The 19,706-nt window shown below is 39.8% G+C and overlaps 1 protein-coding gene across 5 annotated transcripts in view; it reads right to left on the reverse strand.

Annotated features, from left to right (window-relative positions):
- Positions 1-243: 243 nt before the first annotated feature.
- XRCC5 (X-ray repair cross complementing 5) overlaps positions 244-19,706 on the reverse strand; it is a 97,508-nt gene continuing 78,045 nt past the window's right edge. For 3 of the 5 annotated variants that reach the window (XM_024763223.1, XM_024763222.1, XM_024763220.1), the window contains 3 exons: positions 18,533-18,629; positions 16,642-16,709; positions 6,103-6,198 (listed from right to left, as the gene is read on the reverse strand). In XM_024763223.1, coding sequence (XP_024618991.1) covers positions 6,103-6,198; positions 16,642-16,709; positions 18,533-18,629 — 261 coding nt within the window. Of the gene's footprint in view, positions 485-6,102; positions 6,199-16,641; positions 16,710-18,532; positions 18,630-19,706 lie in introns of those variants that run through there. The other 2 variants (XM_024763224.1, XM_024763221.1) reach the window with 2 other exon arrangements.

Below are 19,706 nucleotides of genomic sequence, written 5' to 3' on the forward strand. Positions count from 1 at the left end.
TAATGCCACCATTTGATCAGAATAAGCTGTGATGCTGTAAGAGGATCAGACAATGGACTAGACCTCATGGGGAGTATTGAGAAACTCACCAGTGACCATGCCATCATTCTACACGAGATAATTTCATGAGGCCTGCAATCCTCAACGATATACCAGATCGGGATGAAATCCATTTTCCAGGAACTTCAAAGCACGTGTGTAATACACTGAGATCAATAAGATCACAAAAGAAAGAATACACCGATCAGAAAATAATGACTCTTTATTAACTTGTATGGGGTCTAAATTATCCCTTATATACGTTTGTATTCATTCCACAGGGAATTAGGTGATTCACTTCTATATCATCTGCAGGGACCATCTCCAGATCCTCCGGTTCTACTCGAATGACCTCCTCCAGGTTGTTCTGTATAGAACTCTCAGCACCACAGTGATAGAAACTCTGGTAGATTCCCCACACATCCATGAGCTATATCAAGTCCAGCTGTAAACAGGAACAACAGATTTAGAGAGGAAGCAGGCCAACTCCAGAACACTGCTTCTCTGGGGAGAGAACCATAGTGACAATGGTTCTCGTCACTGGTGGCACGCATGGACTGGCACACTTACTCACCGCTAACTAACTTAGGAGTTAAATTTAGGAGTTAAATTCTAAGTACCTCTTCATTTCAATCCTAAGAAGTTCTCCACAAAACGGCTGAAAGTTTTTACTGGACTGCTGTCATGTGAGGCTTAAAGGCAGGAAGTTTCCACACATGAAAGATGGATACAAAAGCCAATACTCTACACAGCGTCCCAGGCATCCAGACTCAGTGTGATAAGGTCCAGAAATCCCCAAATACCTATCAGCCTATTCTGTTTACATAAAGTTAACTGAGAACATTTAAGAATTAGGCTTTTTAAAAGCTGTTTTTATTTGTCAACCCACACAAATCGCACATTGTATTGCTTATTTTGGTTGAGAGCAATTTCAGTAAATTATGACATTTTGCTGCTACAGGAATAGCCTTCCCAGCTCTTTTTTAGTCCTTCAATGACAGGATTAAACTGAATGAACAATAAACTTAAAAAACCATAGAGCACAGGAACATCCATTATGAAATTACGTATCTGATTACAAGTATAATGGCAATAAATAATAGTGTAGAGAGCTGCTGGTATGTTAGAAATTAAAACACAAATATGTGGGCTGGAAAACAAAATGGTGGAAATAACTGCTGAGGAGCAGAATAAAGAAAAAAGAATGAAAAAGAATTGAAGACAATCTCAGAGACCTCTGGGACAACACTAAACGTACCAACATTCAAATTACAGGGGTCCCAGAAGAAGAAAAGAAAAAGAAAGGGTCTGAGAAAATATTTGAAGAGATTATAGTTGAAAACTTCCCTAATGGGAAAGGAAACAGTCACCCAAGTTCAGGAAGAACAGAGAGTCCCATATAGGATAAACCCTAGGAAAAACACACCAAGACACATATTAATCAAACTAACAAAAATTAAATTCAAAGAAAAAATATTAAAAGCAGCAAGGGAAAAACAAAAGGTAACATACAAAGGAATTCCCATAAGGTTACCAGCTGATTTTTCAGCAGAAACTCTGCAGGCCAGAGTAGGATATACTTAAAGTGATGAAAGAGAAAAACCTACAACCCAGATTACTCTACCCAGCAAGGATCTCCTTCAGATTCGATGGAGAAATCAAAAGCTTCTCAGACAAGCAAAAGCTAAGAGAATTCAGCACCATCAAACCAGCTTTACAACAAATGCTAAAGAAACTTATCTAGGCGGGAAACACAAGCAAAGAAAAAGACCCGCAAAAACAAACCCAAATGAATTAAGAAAATGGTAATAGGAACATACATATGATAATAACCTTGAATGTAAATGGATTAAATGCCCCAACCAAAAGACACAGACTGGCTGAATGGATACAAAAAAAGACCCACATATATGCTGTCTACAGGAGACCCACTTCAGACCTAGGGACACATATAGACTGAAGGTGAAGGGATGAAAAAAGATATTCCATGCAAATGGAAATCAAAAGAAAGCTGGACTAGCAATACTCATATCTGATAAAATAGACTTTAAAATAAAGACTGTCACAAGAGATAAGGAAGGACACTACATAATGATCAAAGGATCAATTCAAGAAGAAGATATAACAATTATAAATGTTTATACACCCAACATAGGAGCACCTCAGTACATAAGGCAAATGCTAACAACCATGAAAGGAGAAATCGACAGTAACACAATCATAGTAGGGAACTTTAACACACCACTTCCATCAATGGACAGATTATCCAAACAGAAAATAAATAAGGAAACACAAGCTTTAAATGACACAATAGACCAGATAGATCTAATTGACATTTATAGAACATTCCACCCGAAAGTGGCAGAATACACTTTCTTCTCAAGTGCACACGGAACATACTCCAGGATAGATCACATCTTGGGTCACAAATCAAGCCTCAGAAAATTTAAGAAAAATGAAATCATATCAAGTTTCTTTTTTGAACACAACACTATGAGACTGGAAATCAATTACAGGGAAAAAAAATGTAAAAAACACAAAATACATGGAGGCTAAACAATGCCCTACTAAATAACCAAGAGATCACTGAAGAAATCAAAGAAGAAATTAAAAAATATATAGAAACAAATGACAATGAAAATACGATGACCCAAATCCTATGGGACAAAGCAAAAGCAGTTCTAAGAGGGAAGTTTATAGCAATTCAATCTCACCTCAAGAAACAAGAAAAATCTCAAATAAACAATCTAACCCTACACTTAAAACAACTAGAGAAAGAAGAGCAAAGAAAACCCAAAGTCAGTAGAAGGCAAGAAATCACAAAAATCAGAGCAGAAATAAATGAAATAGAAATGAAGAAAACAATAGCAAAGATCAATAAAACTAAAAGCGGCTCTTTGAGAAGATAAAACTGATAAACCCTTAGGCAGACTCATCGAGAAAAAAAGGGAGAGGACGTAAATCAATAAAATTAGAAACGAAAAAGGAGAAATCACAACTGACACTGCAGAAATACAAAGGATTATAAGAGACTACTACAAACAGCTATATGCCAATAAAATGTACACACGAAGAAATGGACAAATCCTTGGAAAGGTACAATTTTCCAAGACTGAACGAGGACAAACTAGAAAATATAAACAGACCTATCCCAAGTAATGAAATTGAAACCATAATTTAAAATCTTCCAACAAACAAAAGTCCAGGACCAGATGGCTTCACAGGCAAATTCTATCAAATATTTAGAGAAGAGCTAACATCGATCCTTCTCAAACTCTTCCAAAAAATTGCAGAGGGAGAAACACTCTCAAATTCATTCTACGAAGCCAGAATCACCCTGATACCAACACCAGACAAAGGTATCACAAAAAAAGAAAATTATAGACCAATATCACTGATGAACATAGATGCAAAAATTCTCAACAAAATACTAGCAAACAGAATTCAACAATATATTAAAAGGATCATACACCATGACCAAGTGGGATTTATCCCAAGGATGCAAGGATTCTTCAATATATGCAAATTAATCAATGTGATATACCATATTAACAAATTAAAGAATGAAAACCATATGATCATCTCAATAGATGCAGAAAAAGCTTTTGACAAAATTCAACACACATCTATGATAAAAACTCTCCAGAAAATAGGCATAGAGGGAAACTACCTCAACATAATAAAGGCCATATATGACAAACCCACAGCAAGCATCATACTCAATGGTGAAAAACTGAAAGCGTTTCCACTAAGAACAGGTACAAGACAGGGATGTCCACTCCCACCACTCTTACTCAACATAGTTTTGGAAGTCCTAGCCACGGCAATCAGAGAAGAAAAAGGAGAAAAAGGAACACAAATTGGAAAAGAAGAAGTAAAACTGTCACTGTTTGCTGATGACATGATACTATACATCGAAAATCCTAAAGATGCCACCAGAAAACTACTAGAACTAATCAATGAATTTGATAAGGCTGCAGGATACCAAGTTAATCCACAGAAATCTCTGGCATTCCTATACACCAACAACGAAAAATCAGAAAGAGAAATTAAGGAAACAATCCCATTTACCACTGCAACAAAAAGAATAAGATACCTAGGAATAAACCTGCCTAAAACACTTGTACTCAGAAAACTATAAAACACTGATGAAAGAAATCAAAGATGACATAAACAGACGGAGAAATATAGCATGTTCTTGGATTGGAAGAATCAATACTGTGAAAATGACTATACTACCCAAAGCACTCTACAGATTCAATGCAATCCCTATCAAACTACTAATGGCATCCTTCACAGAATTAGAACAAAAAATTTTACAATTCGTATGGAAACACAAAAGACCCTGAACAGCCAAAGCAATCTTGAGAAAGAAAAACGGAGTCGGAGGAATCAGGCTCCCTGACTTCAAACTATACCACGAAGTTACAGTAATCAAGACAGTATGGTACTGGCACAAAAACAGAAATATAGATCAATGGTACAGGATAGAAAGCCCAGAGATAAACCCATGCACATATGATCACCTAATTTACAACAAAGGAGGCAAGAACATACAATGGAGAAAAGACAGTCTGTTCAATAAATGGTGCTGGGAAAAGTGGACAGCTACATGTAAAAAAATGAAATTAGAACACTCCCTAACACCATACACAAAAATAAACTCTAAATAGATTAAAGACCTAAATGTAAGACCAGACACTATAAAACTCTTAAAGGGAAACACAGAAAAAACACTCTTTGACATAAACCACAGGAAGATCCTTTTTGACCCACCTCCTACAGTAACGGAAATAAAAACAAAAATAAACAAATGGGACTTAATTAGACTTCAAAGCTTTTGCACAGCAAAGGAAACCATAAACAAGATAAAAAGACAACCCTCAGAATAGAAGAAAATATTTGCAAGTGAAACAACAGACAAAGGATTAATCTACGAAGTATACAAACAGCTCATGGAGCTCAATAACAAAAAAACAAACAATCCAGTTAAAAACTGGGTGGAAGACCTAAACAGACATTTCACCAAGGAAGACATACAGATGGCCAAGAGGTGCATGAAAAGATGTTCAACATCATTAATTATTAAAGAAATGCAAATCAAAACTACACTGAGGTATCACCTCACACCCATCAGAATGGCTATTATCAAAAAATCTAGAAACAATAAATGCTGGAAAGGGTGTGGTGAAAAGGGAACCCTCCTGCACTGTTGGTGGGAATGTAAATTGATACAACCACTATGGAAAATAGTATGGAGGTTCCTTAAAAAACTAAAAATAGAACTACTACATGACCCAGTGATCCCACTACTGGGCATATACCCTGAGAAAACCATAATTCAAAAAGAGACATGTACCACAATGTTCACTGCAGTACTATTTACAGTAGCCAGGACATGGAAGCAACCTAAATGTCCATCGACAGATGAATGGATAAAGAAGATGTGGCACATATATACAATGGAATATTACTCAGCCATAAAAAGAAATGAAACTGAGTTATTTGTAGTGAGGTGGGTGGACCTAGAGTCTATCATACAGAGTGAAGTAAGTCAGAAAGACAAAAACAAATACTGCATTCTAATGCATATATACGGAATGTAAAAAAAAAAAAAAAAAGGTACTGATGAACCTAGTTGCAGGGCAGGAATAAAGATGTAGATATAGAGAATGGACTTGAGGCCATGGGGTGGGAGGCAGAAGCTGGGGCGAAGTGAGAGTAGCATCGACATGTATACACTACCGAATGTAAAATAGTTAGCTAGTGGGAAGCAGCAGCATAGCACAGGGAGATCAGCTCGGTGCTTTGCAATGACCTAGAGGGGTGGGATAGGGAGGATGGGAGGGAGGCTCAAGAGGGAGGGGATATGGTGGCATGTGCATGCTTATGGCTGATTCACTTTGGTGTACAACAGAAACTAGCACGGTATTGTGAAGCAATTATATTCCAATAAAGATCTATTTAAAAAAAAGAGAAAAAGAAAATAAGAAGTAAGTCTATGATAAGCAGGCTTTGTGGCTGTATTTACAGCTTAGGCAAGTTCAAGCATTAGAACACCTGCTATATATTAAAAGTACTTACCAAATCATCCACGTCACCACCTTCCTCACATACAGCTGCTGTGTCTTCATCTGGATTTTCTTTGGGGGCCAGAAACTGTGAATAGAAGTCAGGCACAATACCAAAAGGATGTTTTTGCCTCCTTTAATGGAGGAACGCATGCAAATGGCCCCAAAGAAACACCATCTTGACGTACGCTCCTTCATTTGGCTCTGGATGAGAGGACCAACTGTGAGGTTGAATAGTGCACTAACTAGTCACAGAGAAAGTTCTTGACAAGAGGGAGGAAATGACACGGCTCGCCAAGGCAGCGGGCACGCGGAGGGTCCTACATCAGGCACAGAGGACAGCAGATATTCCCATTTCTGCTTCCACAGGGGGCATGTGGGCTCCTGAGGGTTCAGAAGAGAACCAAACACCCCAAACAGGTATGTCTCTGCCTCTTTTGAAGAGAGCATTAAGAATCAAGTGTCTGGACTTAAAGATTATAACCATCTATTCCTCAGTTTCACTGAGGACAAAAAAGGTAAAAGGAAGGACTTCTTTTAGAGATGTGAAACACAAAAATGGGTGAGCTTGAGAGATTGTTCAATTCTTTTTCTGGCAATCTTTAAATTTCTGTTAGAAATTGTTTGAAAACAGGAAGGTGGATGAGAAAACTTCTAGTGTACACTTCTGCTTAGCATCAGTGTTGTAGACTTGGAACTTCTAAAAGGCAGCTACGTAGAAAAGCAAGGGCCCTGAATTGAAGTTTGCAAGCATCTAGGAATGCAACTCAGATGTTAAAAGGGTAGTGAGTGCCCTTGAAGACTATCTGAACATTCCTGCCCTCCATCCTGTCCCTCCAAGAGATAGCAGTGGGGACTCTTATCCTTTAAGGTGTGTGGTAACTGCATCTAAGAGCTAGTTTCTATGAACCACTTATCCATCCTCACACCAGAGTTGATCTTCTTGTAGCACAAGTACATAACATGGTGGCAGAGACAAGGCTGCAGAAGTGAGTGTTTTTAAAAGGGGAGGTGGGAGGCGAGGCACGCCTCTCCCGGCAAGCATCCCTCAGGGTCAGTGTGCATGGAGCCTGCAGGCAGTGAGTGAGCCTTTCGGCCCACTTGCTCCTGTAGTAGCTCCACCCAAGAAGGAAAGGTGTACTCGTACGCACTGTCCTCACTTTCTCGACATGAAAGCATGGCAAGAACCGCTTTCCCTATATATCCCTGTGATTTCTATGGTACAGTGGACATAATGGAGGCCTCGGAAACCTAAGATCTGTAAATAGGCCTTGTTAGCACCTTGGACATGGCCATGACAGGTTTTTTTGGTTTTTTTAAAATTAATTAATTTATTTTTGGCTGTGTTGGGCCTTCACTGCTGTGCGCAGGCTTTCTCTAGCTGCAGCGAACGGGGGCTACTCTTCGTTGCGGTGCACGGGCTTCTCATTGCGCTGGCTTCTTTTGTTGTGGAGCACAGGCTCTAGGTGCGTGGGCTTCAGTAGTTGTGGCTCTCAGGCTCTAGAGCACAGGCTCAGTAGATATGGCGCACGGGCTTAGTTGCTCCGTGGCATGTGGGATCTTCCTGGCCCAGGGCTCGAACCTGTGTCCCCTGCATTGGCAGGCGGATTCTTAACCACTGCACCACCAGGGAAGTCCCTGACAGTTTGTTTTTGACTCAACATCCCTCCTGGACTTTTTCCTCCTCAGTCAAAAACATCTCATCATTCATTAACTTCAATTTTGATTGAGAGATTAAGGAATTTTTCTTCTTCTAAGGACATTTACAAATCTTTCCATAGCCCTCTGTTGACCCTGAACTGGACTGTGTTCAGCGCTGGGCAGAAGGGGACAGAAAATGCTAGCAGTGGGCACACAGCCTGCAACAGAACTGTAACGCAGCATCCATATCATTAATTCTATTTATTCGGCTGATTTTTAATAAAGATATCTGAGGGCCACATAGAGATACATGAATAAGAAATTCATACTGTATTTGCATATGGTTTACATCTAAAGCTTAAACCCTGCTCTTAGATGCCCAAATTAATCTTTACTTATGATTCTAATTATTATCAATATTGAAAAAATATTTTTTATTTTATTCCTCTCCTCTCCTACTCACGATCATTAATCCCCACATGGTTTTCCCTGCAGCAAGAATACCAGCGCAAAGGACAAAGACTTATCCAGCTGGTAAGAAGTGAATAAAAGGTAGAGCCGTGTCTTACCATAGGCCTCTGGGGGGCTACAAACAACCGGCACCTTCAAACACAAGCTCCATGGTCTCAGTGTTTCTGTAGTCCACTATGCCTTTTATCATCCCTTAGAAACCTGATACATGGTAGGTATTTATTGATGAATCTAGAAAATTCCTAATGTTTTTTGGCACGCAGCCTCTAAAAGCTCTAATTCCCATTCCCTCCTCACCTGCAAAAGCCCCTTTCACACTGCAATTACAGGATAAATGAAGATAGGACTGTCTGCACAGTATGACCATGGTATATACAATTAAACACAAATGGCATGTCTCTGAGATGAGGCCAAGCTCCTAGGAAGAAAGGAACGGCAGCAAACAAACTTCCATTTCCATCAAGTGCTAAACATCTGCAACTGATTTCCTGACAGATCTGCTTCACATTTCTGCTCAAGCAAATTACAGCTAAAAGCTGGGCTGCCATCCATTATCCTCCCCAAAGCCCCAGGCAAGGCTGATCTCTTACACATATCATATCACTCCTTACCATCAGAGTTTTTAACTACAAGTAATTTCCAGGCTGTGCAGTGACAGGGAAGCTAGAGATAAAGCAGAGAATTCAACGACTGGCCTGTTTTCTCAATAAAAGCAACAGGTTCTCTGAACGCAGCCGAAAGGGTCACACGTCAACTCTTGACTTTTCTTTTGTTCTTTCTCTCTGCAATATGCTGAAAAAGCAGAGAATAAACAGAAAGAACTGTTGTGTGACACAGTCCTCCATCCTCAAACCACCATCATTTACTTGGGGTTACCAAGAAAGAACCTCCTTACTTGGAGATCTTTATGAAATGGATAAACTACTACTTCTCAGGTACACCGAAATACAATCCTGGCCACAAGCAGAGAAACGGCATCAATAACCTCTATAGAGAAGCTTCCAGTCCTATTCCTCCATAAGACTAAAAACTAAAACTCAGCTTGTCCTCAGACCCTTACCAATCCCCAAATTGAAAACACATGGCTTCCACCGGGCTTATTCCAACACCATCAGGTGATTCCAAAGAATCACCCATAATCCAGATACACAAAAGCATCAGGAAGAATGAAAATCCGCTTGCATGAATTTTGTCTACAACGACACACACTTAGGTTTCATTAATGCTATTTTCATGCTATAAAGACAACACAGTGCAGCAGAGAAATCCTGCTAACTAGTGTGGAGGGAAGAACCATAACCTAAGCACTGCCCGTTCCTCAGTAACCCTGGGCAAGCCGCCTGGCCTCTCTATAACTAGTCTTCCTCAAAAATAAGATGGGAATACTACTACTGACCCTATCTATTTCATGGGGTTGTATTGCTTCTCAGGTAAAATAAAGTATACAAAAATGCTTTGTGGTACTGTAGATTTTATGTTCCAATTCCTAGGAATACACCCAAAACATGTCTACCAAATGATAGGTATAAGAATACTCACAGCATTTTTATTCACAATTCCCAAAGTTTGGAAACAATCAAATGTCCATCATTAGGAGAATGGATGAATAAATTGTGGTACAGCCATAAAAGCGAATACTACCTAGCTATAATAAAGAATGAACAATTTTAACATCATGGATGAATCATAAAAGGCATGATTCCAATTATGTGAAGGTTAAGCCAGGCAAAATGACTCTCAAGTGACAGATGTCATCAGGGAGCCTTCTGAGGAGTTGGAAATGCTCTTTATTTTGATCTGGGTGGTGGGTACTCCGATATATGAGCATGTAAGAATTTATCACTGTACACATTTAAGATTTGTGCATTTACTGTATGTTCCACCTCAAAAAAAGTTTTAATTGTATCTTAAAAGTATCAAGCTCTAAACAAATATAAGGTAACACTGTGATATTTTAATTATCGCTTTTCTCATACTAACATCCAGAACAATTACACTAGAGATTTAAGGCAGAAAAGGAAAGTGGAAAAGAGCAAAGAAAAGTGTCATGGGGTCCAAGAGCGGCCGGCAGTGAGAGAAAACTGTTCTCAAGAAATGATTCCTAAATTTTATCTTATAATCCTTCACAAATTAGTTTTGGAGATCTCTTTTGAAAGAGGGAGCATGAGCCTCTTTTCTTTATGTACATGCAGCTGGTGGCATTCTAAGGCGGAGGCATGGAGATGACTATAGTGGGAATCCAGGGTCTGGGCTCTAGGCAATTCAGCTAGCCATGAACTTGTTGTGAGACACCGAGAAAGTCAACTTCACATCTCTAGACTGCATCTAGATAATGACCAGATCACTAAGCACTGAGCATCTGTGATGCTACGATGGAAAAATCAATAAATGTCAACAACAAAAAAGCAGGCTAGATTAGGCAGCTATAAGGAAAACAAGTGCTAAAATGATGCTTTCTCCCCCATAGATCTTGTATCAAATGATTGTTTAGACATAGCTCAGCATCCTGGAATCCCGTAAGAAACAATATTCCAAAGCCATGGGAAGAAATCCTCTTTCCCCTCTGTGCTCTTAATATGGAGTAAAAAGAATGGAGGACTGGGGGTCAGTCCAACAACTGGATTCCTGGCCAGTGACTTACTATGAGATCTCAGACACATCATTTTACGTCTCAGCCCTAAGTTTCTTCATATATAAAATAAGGAGTTTGGACTAGATCAGTATTTTTCAGGTTCTGTTCCTTGAGGTCCTGAGGGTTCTTCCAAGTCCCGTGGGCATGGGCAACCCCAATTTGCCACTCCCACTGCCCATCAAGTGAGAAGCATCACCTTTCTCTGTTTTATCTATCAGGCTTCCTTGTAAGCTTTCAGTTTTAAGAAATAAAAACTCAGCTAGGAGATCATGAGGATTCATTCCAGCTGAATAAAATTCTACACAACTTAAGCCAGTATCTTCCGCCTTAGTGAAGGCTCTGACTTGTTTAAATTCTTTTAGCCCAGGGCTTCTCAGAAGCAGCATCCTTTGTTGTGGGGGCCTGCACCCATTAGGAGGCAGTAGCACGCCACCTGCTGTAACCACCCAGAATCTCTGGACAATGGCAATGTCTCCTGGGGAACAAAATCACCCTTGGCTGAGAACCACTGTTCTATCCCTAACACAGGTTAGTAGGAAAAACTTAAAAGAAACTTTTTTTTTAATAAAGAAGATAAACTTCAAATGAAGAATCAGCTTATCTTGACCTTTCACAAGTCCAGGTCTCTCACTGACTGTGGTTCTCAGATGCTCCTGGAATGTGCCAGGATAAACAGGCACACCTCCTACCCACCACAGAGCCACGCCCTGTGAAATGAGCTGACGGAGGAAAGGTGCACAGGCGCTACGAAGGCCCATCCACGTTGTCGCAAATGGCAGGATTTCCATCTTTTTACGGCTAAGGAGTATTCCATTGTATATGTATACCACCTCTTTATCCATTCATCAACGATGGGCACTTAGGTTTTTTCCATATCTTGGTTATTGTAAATAATGCTGCGGTGAACAAAGAAGTGTATATATCTTTTTGAATGATGGACCTTGAGAGTATTATGCTAAGAGAAATAAGTCAGATAGAGAAAGACAAATAGTATATGATTTCACTCATATGTGGAATATAAAAACAAAACAAAACAAAATAAATGAACAAACCAAACTAAACAAAAACAAACACACAGATACAGAGAATAGAGTGGTGGTTACCAAAAGGGAAGGCATGAGGGGAGGGCGAAATGGGTAGAGGGGGTCAACTGTATGGGGATGAATGGACACTAAACTTTTGGTGGTGAGCATGCTGTAGTGTATACAGAAGTCAAAATATAATGTTGTACACAGAAATTTACATAATGTTATAAACCAATGTTAACTCAATAAATATAAATAAATAAAATAAAGCCGGAGGAAAAAATATAAAAGACCTTATCAAACATCAAACATTGATGGCATGTCTAACAATAAAAACTAGAAACAGAAAAGTTAAATGAAAGAATTCACAAGTTATAATGACAATAAACATGAATGAAAAAGAGGGGTAATATTTATGTCTAGGCTTTGAAATGAAATAGAGGTATCAGTTATTGAAAAGAATAGTGACTGTCTACGCTTATGTCATGAAAGAACTTTCTATTTCTGCAGCAAGGCTGACGTACCTATATTTCTCAAAGAATCATAAAATCCACATATTTCTAGAATACACTGGAGGGAAACAGCTCTCCTTAAGACGTACAAGTGTCAAGTTATGATTTAACTTTCATTTAAAATGGACATCCTGAATAATTATTTCCTTTCAAATCATCAACATTTAATAGCAATAATGTGACAGCTGCTAACTTTAAATAACTTATGGTAAATATCTTGAAAGAATTTTAATGGACTATGAGGACTGTTCTCCAATCTCTGATTATAGCCAAGTTTCCTTAAGTGATTATTTGGTAAGTGGCCAAACTTAACACTTGCTTTGGGACTTCCCTGGTGGCGCAGTGGTTAAGAATTCGCCTGCCAATGCAGGGGACACGGGTTCGAGCCCTGGTCCGGGAAGATCCCACATGCTGCGGGGCAACTAAGCCCCTGTGCCACAACTACTGAGCCTGCGCTCTAGAGCCCGTGAGCCACAACTACTAAGCCCGCGTGCCACAACTACTGAAGCCCACGCGCCTAGAGCCTGTGCTCTGCAACAAGAGAAGCCACTGCAGTAAGAAGCCCACGTACCGCAATGAAGAGTAGCCCCCACTTGCCGCAACTAGAGAAAGCCCGTGTGCAGCAACGGAGACCCAACACAGCCAAAAAGACAAAAAATAAATAAATAAATTTAAATAAATAAATAAAAACACTTGCTCTGAAGAAAATGTAAATGAATATTTTAGTGTATGGCCAAAAGTGATTACACTTCTATAACTTACCTAAGAGAAAAAGCTGAAGCATGTCTCTCCTATTAAAACCACAAGGAATCAACTTCCTTGAGCCAGAATCTCACTAATTCTCCCCATTATCATCTGTATGTACACTTTTCCTTCCACATTTCTCTCCAAAAATCAACAGGTGCCATTTAAAAATATTTTTAATATAAAGGATTAAGTTTTCATTCTGAAAAAAAATGAAGGGTTCATGTGATACTGAAGCAGACACAAAGGCATAACTGCAAGTCAGACAGGACAGAGTGTGCGCTGAGCATAAATCACAACAATGGGCTCCACTCTGCTGTTTACCATCTTTTCTTCCTATTCAGACATGGTGATGTTTTCAGAGTTGTCTTAAACCGCAATCAACTGAAATCAGTTCTGTTGATACTAGAATCATGTAAGGACACCAGCCCATATCTAGTCGTAACTGAAACTCCTCTCTGCAGCTTCATTACCAGACATTACAATTCCTGATGGTTAGGCTCGGTGCCCTTACATTCCAAAGGTGATGCTGCATTTGCGACAAAGACTAAGCCCCAGACACTTGCAAGCAGCACACTATCCCTTCCTAGATTTCTTTCTTTTCTGATTTTCTGGGGTCACTTAGCTGAGACACCTTTGGTTAAGAGGTACTGCTGGGAGGAAAGACTACCTTTTTCTCCCAAAACTGTAATGTGTACTCAACTCTCACCTGGATGATAGGTTTTTTTTTAATGCAATGACTAAAATTATTTGCCTTGACTTATTTTACCTGTTTAACAAAAACTGATTGATAAGCTTTCACCCTATGTGATTTTATGTGTCAACTTGGCTACACTATGGTGATCAGCTGCTGTGTCAAACACTAGTCTAGAGGTTTCTGTACAGGTATTTTGTAAATGCGACTAAAATTTACAATCAGCTGACTTTAAGTAAAGGTTACCCTTGGTAATGTTGGTAGGCCTCATCCAATCAGTTGAAAGAATTCTGTCTCTGGACTGTAATAGAGAAATCCTGCCTGAATTTCCAACTTGCTGGCCTGCTCTACAAATTTCAAGTTTGCCAGCCCCAACAATTGTGTGAGCCAATTCCTTAAAATAAATCAGTCCCCACCACCCCCATACATACACACACACAGACACCAGACACACACGCATTGTATTGGTTCTGCCTCTCTGGAGAGTCCTGAATGATGCATCCTAGTTCAAGGGGGAAAGATTATCATGCCATTGTATAAAATAACGAACAGAAATAGAACCACTTAAGTGGCACTCTGAAGCCCAAGGCACTCAGTCCTGACTGTGGCAGAAGGGGGTACAGACACCACTGAACCCCTTCTGAGACAATAATCAGCACCTTGGAGTATGCTTTTTTTTTTTTTTTTTTTTAATCCTGGTTTAAAAATTCAATTATGGGGGCTTCCCTGGGGGCACAGGGGCTGGGGGCCCCCCTGCCAATGCAGGGGACACGGGTTCGTGCCCCGGTCCGGGAGGATCCCACATGCTGCAGAGCGGCTGGGCCCGTGAGCCATGGCTGCTGAGCCTGCGCATCCGGAGCCTGTGCTCCGCAACGGGAGAGGCCACAACAGTGAGAGGCCCGCGTATCGCAAAAAAAAAAAAAATTCAATTATTTCCCTTTGAAGCATGAGGATGGATAGCTTCATTTTAACTAGGCCCTAACATCAGCCCATCTCGCCAAAAGACATTTAATAAGACGAGTGATGTTTTCTACTCTTATATAGCAGTCCACGTGGCCTTCTAATCCCAACCTGATCGTGGCGAGGAGGCAGAATTCCTCACATCCTTTCTCTGAAAATGGCTGCTGCTACTTAAGCACCTCAAGTATCTGGAAACCTTCATTAACTGATGCTTACTATGAAGTTTAAAATTAAGCAAAAAAGGCCTCTGCGTAATCGTACTTCATAAATATTCATCTACTATGTATGCCTCACTGGACGTTAACTCTCGTGGGGACTGTGGTTAACAGTGCAGAGGGCTTGGCCTCTGTTCGTCCAAGCTCTTCCTATCTCAGGCTCCAGGGCCATGGGCAGCTTATCTAAGGAGACAACATGGAGTATGCTTTTTAAATTCTGGGATCTTACTTCCTGAAAGCGGGGGCCATATCTGTTCTTTAACAAAATGCTTTTGCCAGGCAAAGTGCTTAATAAAAATTCTTGTATACTCTAACTCCTCTGCCAAACAATATTATGGTTTTTTCCAAGTGCATTTATTGAGCTGAAAATTCAAGGTATTTAAAATTTGGCCTGAATTTGGCCGTAGATGAACATCTCCAGCCTTGTTTCTGCCATTTCCTTAGATTACTGTCCACCAGTCCCACACCAAGCTCTCCCTTAGCTTGGCAGTTAATTTTTGAGTCTCCAGTTTTTCCTTCTACTACCTTATAACCAGCTGTTTGAGTTTCTAGAGGGCGGAGTGCTGTCTTATCATCGAGCACAGTGCCTAGCAAACAGCACAGACTTAGCACATAACTGACAGATGCCAGGTGTGGTACTAGCAGGGCTGGGTCAACCAGTGACTGTAAGTGACACTGAATGTTACAAACCATATACTTTTGAGCTACTCAATTTAATTTCATTAAACTTTCACCACAAATCTGAGGTATAATGAAAGACTACTGAGCTAAATAGCTATATGTTTTTGACTCATAACTGAAATCAGATTCAGTGCTCATACATCAAGCAGGAAGACACCAAGCATATTGACCATTTGTGTCAATATGAAGATCATGGGGTCTGCATACATGGGGTGCTCTACTCTAAAGACCTAGATATGCCTTATGTTAGAATACCACTATTGTTCTACCTTGTTGCACATCACAATCATCTGAGGGGCTTTAAAAACTCAAAATCATGCCCAAAACACATCTCAGACCAACAGAACCTCAGGGGAGAGAGAGAGGTACCTGTCATCAGTAATTTTTCTTTTAAAATAGCTCCCCAGGTGACTAACAGGTGGCCTGGGTGGGAATCACTGGGCTGGATAGATTTCCTAGCCTTACCCAGGGTCTAGGCTAAGTGTGGTTTACACCATGGACCAGGAACTCTAGAGGTACTGAGTTCTAGAAACACTAATCTAGTTACCCTTAGAATTTTACTTCTTCAAGAAAGAATGGGCATCGGGACTTCCCTGGTGGCACAGTGGTTAAGAATCTGCCTACCAATGCAGGGGACACAGGTTTGAGCCCTGGTCCGGGAAGATCCCACATGCTGTGGAGCAACTAAGCCCATGTGCCACAACTACTGAGCCTGTGCTCTAGAGCCCGTGAGCCACAGCTACTGAAGCCCACACACCTAGAGCCCGTGCTCTGCAACGAAGAGTAGCCCCTGCTCGCTGCAACGAGAGAAAGCCTGCACGCGGCAATGAAGACCCAACGCAGCCATAAATGAATGAATGAATGAAATTTAAAAAACAAAAAAGAAAGAATGGGCATCAAGAAAATAATATCCACTGCAATAATTCATCTAAAGACAGGGAGCTACCCCTCAATACCTTTTTGGCTTCCTCAGCAGTAACAGAGCTTCCAGAGGCTTCATCTTTGGTGATCAGAGTAATTCCATCTAGAAAGTAATTCACAGAGTAAAATTCAAGTACAAAGAATCAATCCCAATCCCACCTTCCTTTCCACCACACCTCCTCACATCTTTGCATTGGAGATTCTTAGAACTATAAAGGTGCTCTTCTCTATAAGACATATAAAACTTTATTAAAGGCACTCATCTCACATTGCTCCTCCCATCTTACATTACCCTTTCTCCTATTTTTGCTTATATAAAATGAAGGGCACATCGCAAATGCTACCAGCTGTGTGCAGTCTTTCTTGATTGACTCTCCCCTTTAGAACTCTCAGATCAGTTTGTTTATCCCTTTGAAATGGCTCTCATCATATCATATCCTGTATAACTATTCGTACATATTTTATCCCTCCTAACAGATTATACTTTTCTCTAGGGCAGGGACTACACTTTATTCATCTTTATATTCCCCTCAATGTAGTACATAGCAGGAGCTCAGTAAATAAGTGAAAACTGAATGACTATACTTTGGTCCCAACCCATGAGGTACCAAATATGGGAATGTGCAGACATTTTGACTTCTAGTAGTGTTACTGGCTATTGATGGAATGGCAAGAGAGCTAAGGTCAGGAGGAAACATGCTCTTACAATGAATGGCCTTGTCTATCATTTAGCACAGTACATCGAGTTTAGCTCAGTGAGAGCAAATCAAGGATAGAAAATTTACCCTTTAGTTTTCTCTTTTTCTTAAGATTTTCTTCTGCCTCAAATGGCTGATGCATGAAACGCTTTCAGAAAAGCATATGCATTTAACATCCACTTGCACCTAGAAATGGCACAGGTCATGTGTATTCTCTCAATAGGTTATAGGCTCTTAGAAAATATGTATCTTGTGTGTGTCCTACAAGTTTCTTTTCAGCAAGCAATATGTTAGAGGCATTCAATAAATACCAAAACCAATCGCTTTCATCTATTGGGTCGGCAGCAGGGACACAAAAGCGATTTGAATAAGCCCCACTCACCACCTATTCTAATAGCTTTTGCTCCCGAGTGTAGAAGTTAAAGGGCTGAAAAATTAACTGTCAGAGAAATGCTTGCCTGAGTGATGAAAAGCTGCCTGTTAGAAGCTGGATAGATAGGAATGCAACTCCTTTTATACAGAATTTGCATAGAAAGACAGGTTGAAACTAATTTGGGGGGCTCTACTTCAAGTACAAAGTTTCATACTTTGCAATATCATTGTTTTCATAATATGTATTTTTAATAGGTAACCTCTTATATTTGGGTTCTGAAAGAAAATCAAGTCAGGTTAAAGAAAATGGGCAAAGGACATGACGGAAATCAAACATCAAGCCTAAAATTGAAAGATTTGCCCTCTTTCTACGAGTGATTTGCATTGGTCACTGTAAGTGAGGAACGGAATGGCTTTGGTGCATGAAGATGCTGGTCAGCTGATATGGAAAGCCAAAGAACACGGCAATGAAAGGTGGAGGAGGGGAAAATGTGGGGGAAGTCAGTGAAAGTGCCGTGGATCCAGCAGGACTGAAAGGTCTAAGAATCGCAGGAAGGGGACAATGTCTGCCTGCACAGCTTCTTTACTCATCAAACAGAAAGGCGTAATCTCTGAAAGAGTCACGCTGCATAACGAGTTTAAGATGGGACTTATATGTTTACTTATTATTTATCACTTTGTATTTATGCTTATTAAGCAAAATTTTTAGTTCACTGAATCCTGAGCGTTTCCCAAATCCACATGGAAAGTTATCAGGTCCTCATATAACACATCACACAATATAATTTATATTTAGAATTTATACTTAGAAAAAAATAGCATAAATATTTGGATAAAAAGATAAGTGACACCTTACCCTGGATGACAATCTCCCAGAAATGATTTAGTTGTTTAACTTCCACTTTCTCTCGAAGGGCTTTCAGGAAACTGTTAAAGTGCTGCTCTTCTGAAAACTGTGGTAGCATGTGGAGGTAGAGGAGGTGGCAGGTCAGAGCTCATACAGAAACGTGCTTCATCCCCAGACCAAAGCAGCACATATACAAGAATCCACGATATTTATTAAGAATATATAAAATGTTCTTCTTTGGTAAATGGGAAACTGGCATTTCAAATTTCACCTTCATTTGCTGGGAGCCAGAAGAAATCTTTCCATCTGTTGAAGGCGCAGAAATTTCCATAGCCACACAGTTTTTTTGGTGGCCTGGTACTTTGTTTTTTAAGTTTTAATACAGACAGAGTCAAACAAAGACAGAATAATTTAGTGGGATGCTTGTGTACCCATCACCCAGCTTCCATAACTGTTAAGTCGGCCAATCTTGTTTCATCGATAACCCTCAACTTCTCCCACAACCCTTGGATTGTTTTGAAGCAAATTTCAATCACATTAGCTCATCTATAAATATTTCAGTATGCAATATTTAAAATATAGAGACATTAAAATATTCACAAAAAATTAATAACAGGAGCAAATAACCAGTCACATTTTCCCAATTTACTTTCTTTTTACATTTTTAGTTTAAAAAGGTCATTAAGATGGACTGATATGTCTCTAAAGTCTCTCTGGATCCTCCTCCATCTCCTTCTCTCTCTCTCTTTTTTGGAATCCAATGACCTGGTACTCTAAAGGACATGTGGTGGCAACAGTGCACAGAAGCGTTATCAGATACTCCATCCAGCCTGGGGGCAGGGCATGGGATAGGGGTGCTAAAAAACCATTTTCACTACCTTTTCATCTAAGCAAATCTTTCTCCACCTGACTGAGTCATCCTTAGTCTTATATTGACTCTACTTTGCCAAAATTTTGGTTTTTTATCTGTAGGGAATTTGGATTATCTACCTCTGAATCTTTTATCCCATTTTAATTTGAACAATTTTCTCATTTTCTTATCATTCTTTGTAACTACCTAAACAATTCAAGAAGTAATTTGTTCATTTACTCAGCAAATATGTAATAAGCACCCACATACAAACTAATGTACACTACAACCGTGTCTACTTTAAAAATATACTTTCTAATTTCAACTTACTCA

Source organism: Neophocaena asiaeorientalis, unplaced genomic scaffold (assembly GCF_003031525.2).
Source record: "Neophocaena asiaeorientalis asiaeorientalis breed wild unplaced genomic scaffold, Neophocaena_asiaeorientalis_V1.1 scaffold86, whole genome shotgun sequence".
NCBI classification, from domain to species: Eukaryota; Metazoa; Chordata; class Mammalia; order Artiodactyla; family Phocoenidae; genus Neophocaena; species Neophocaena asiaeorientalis.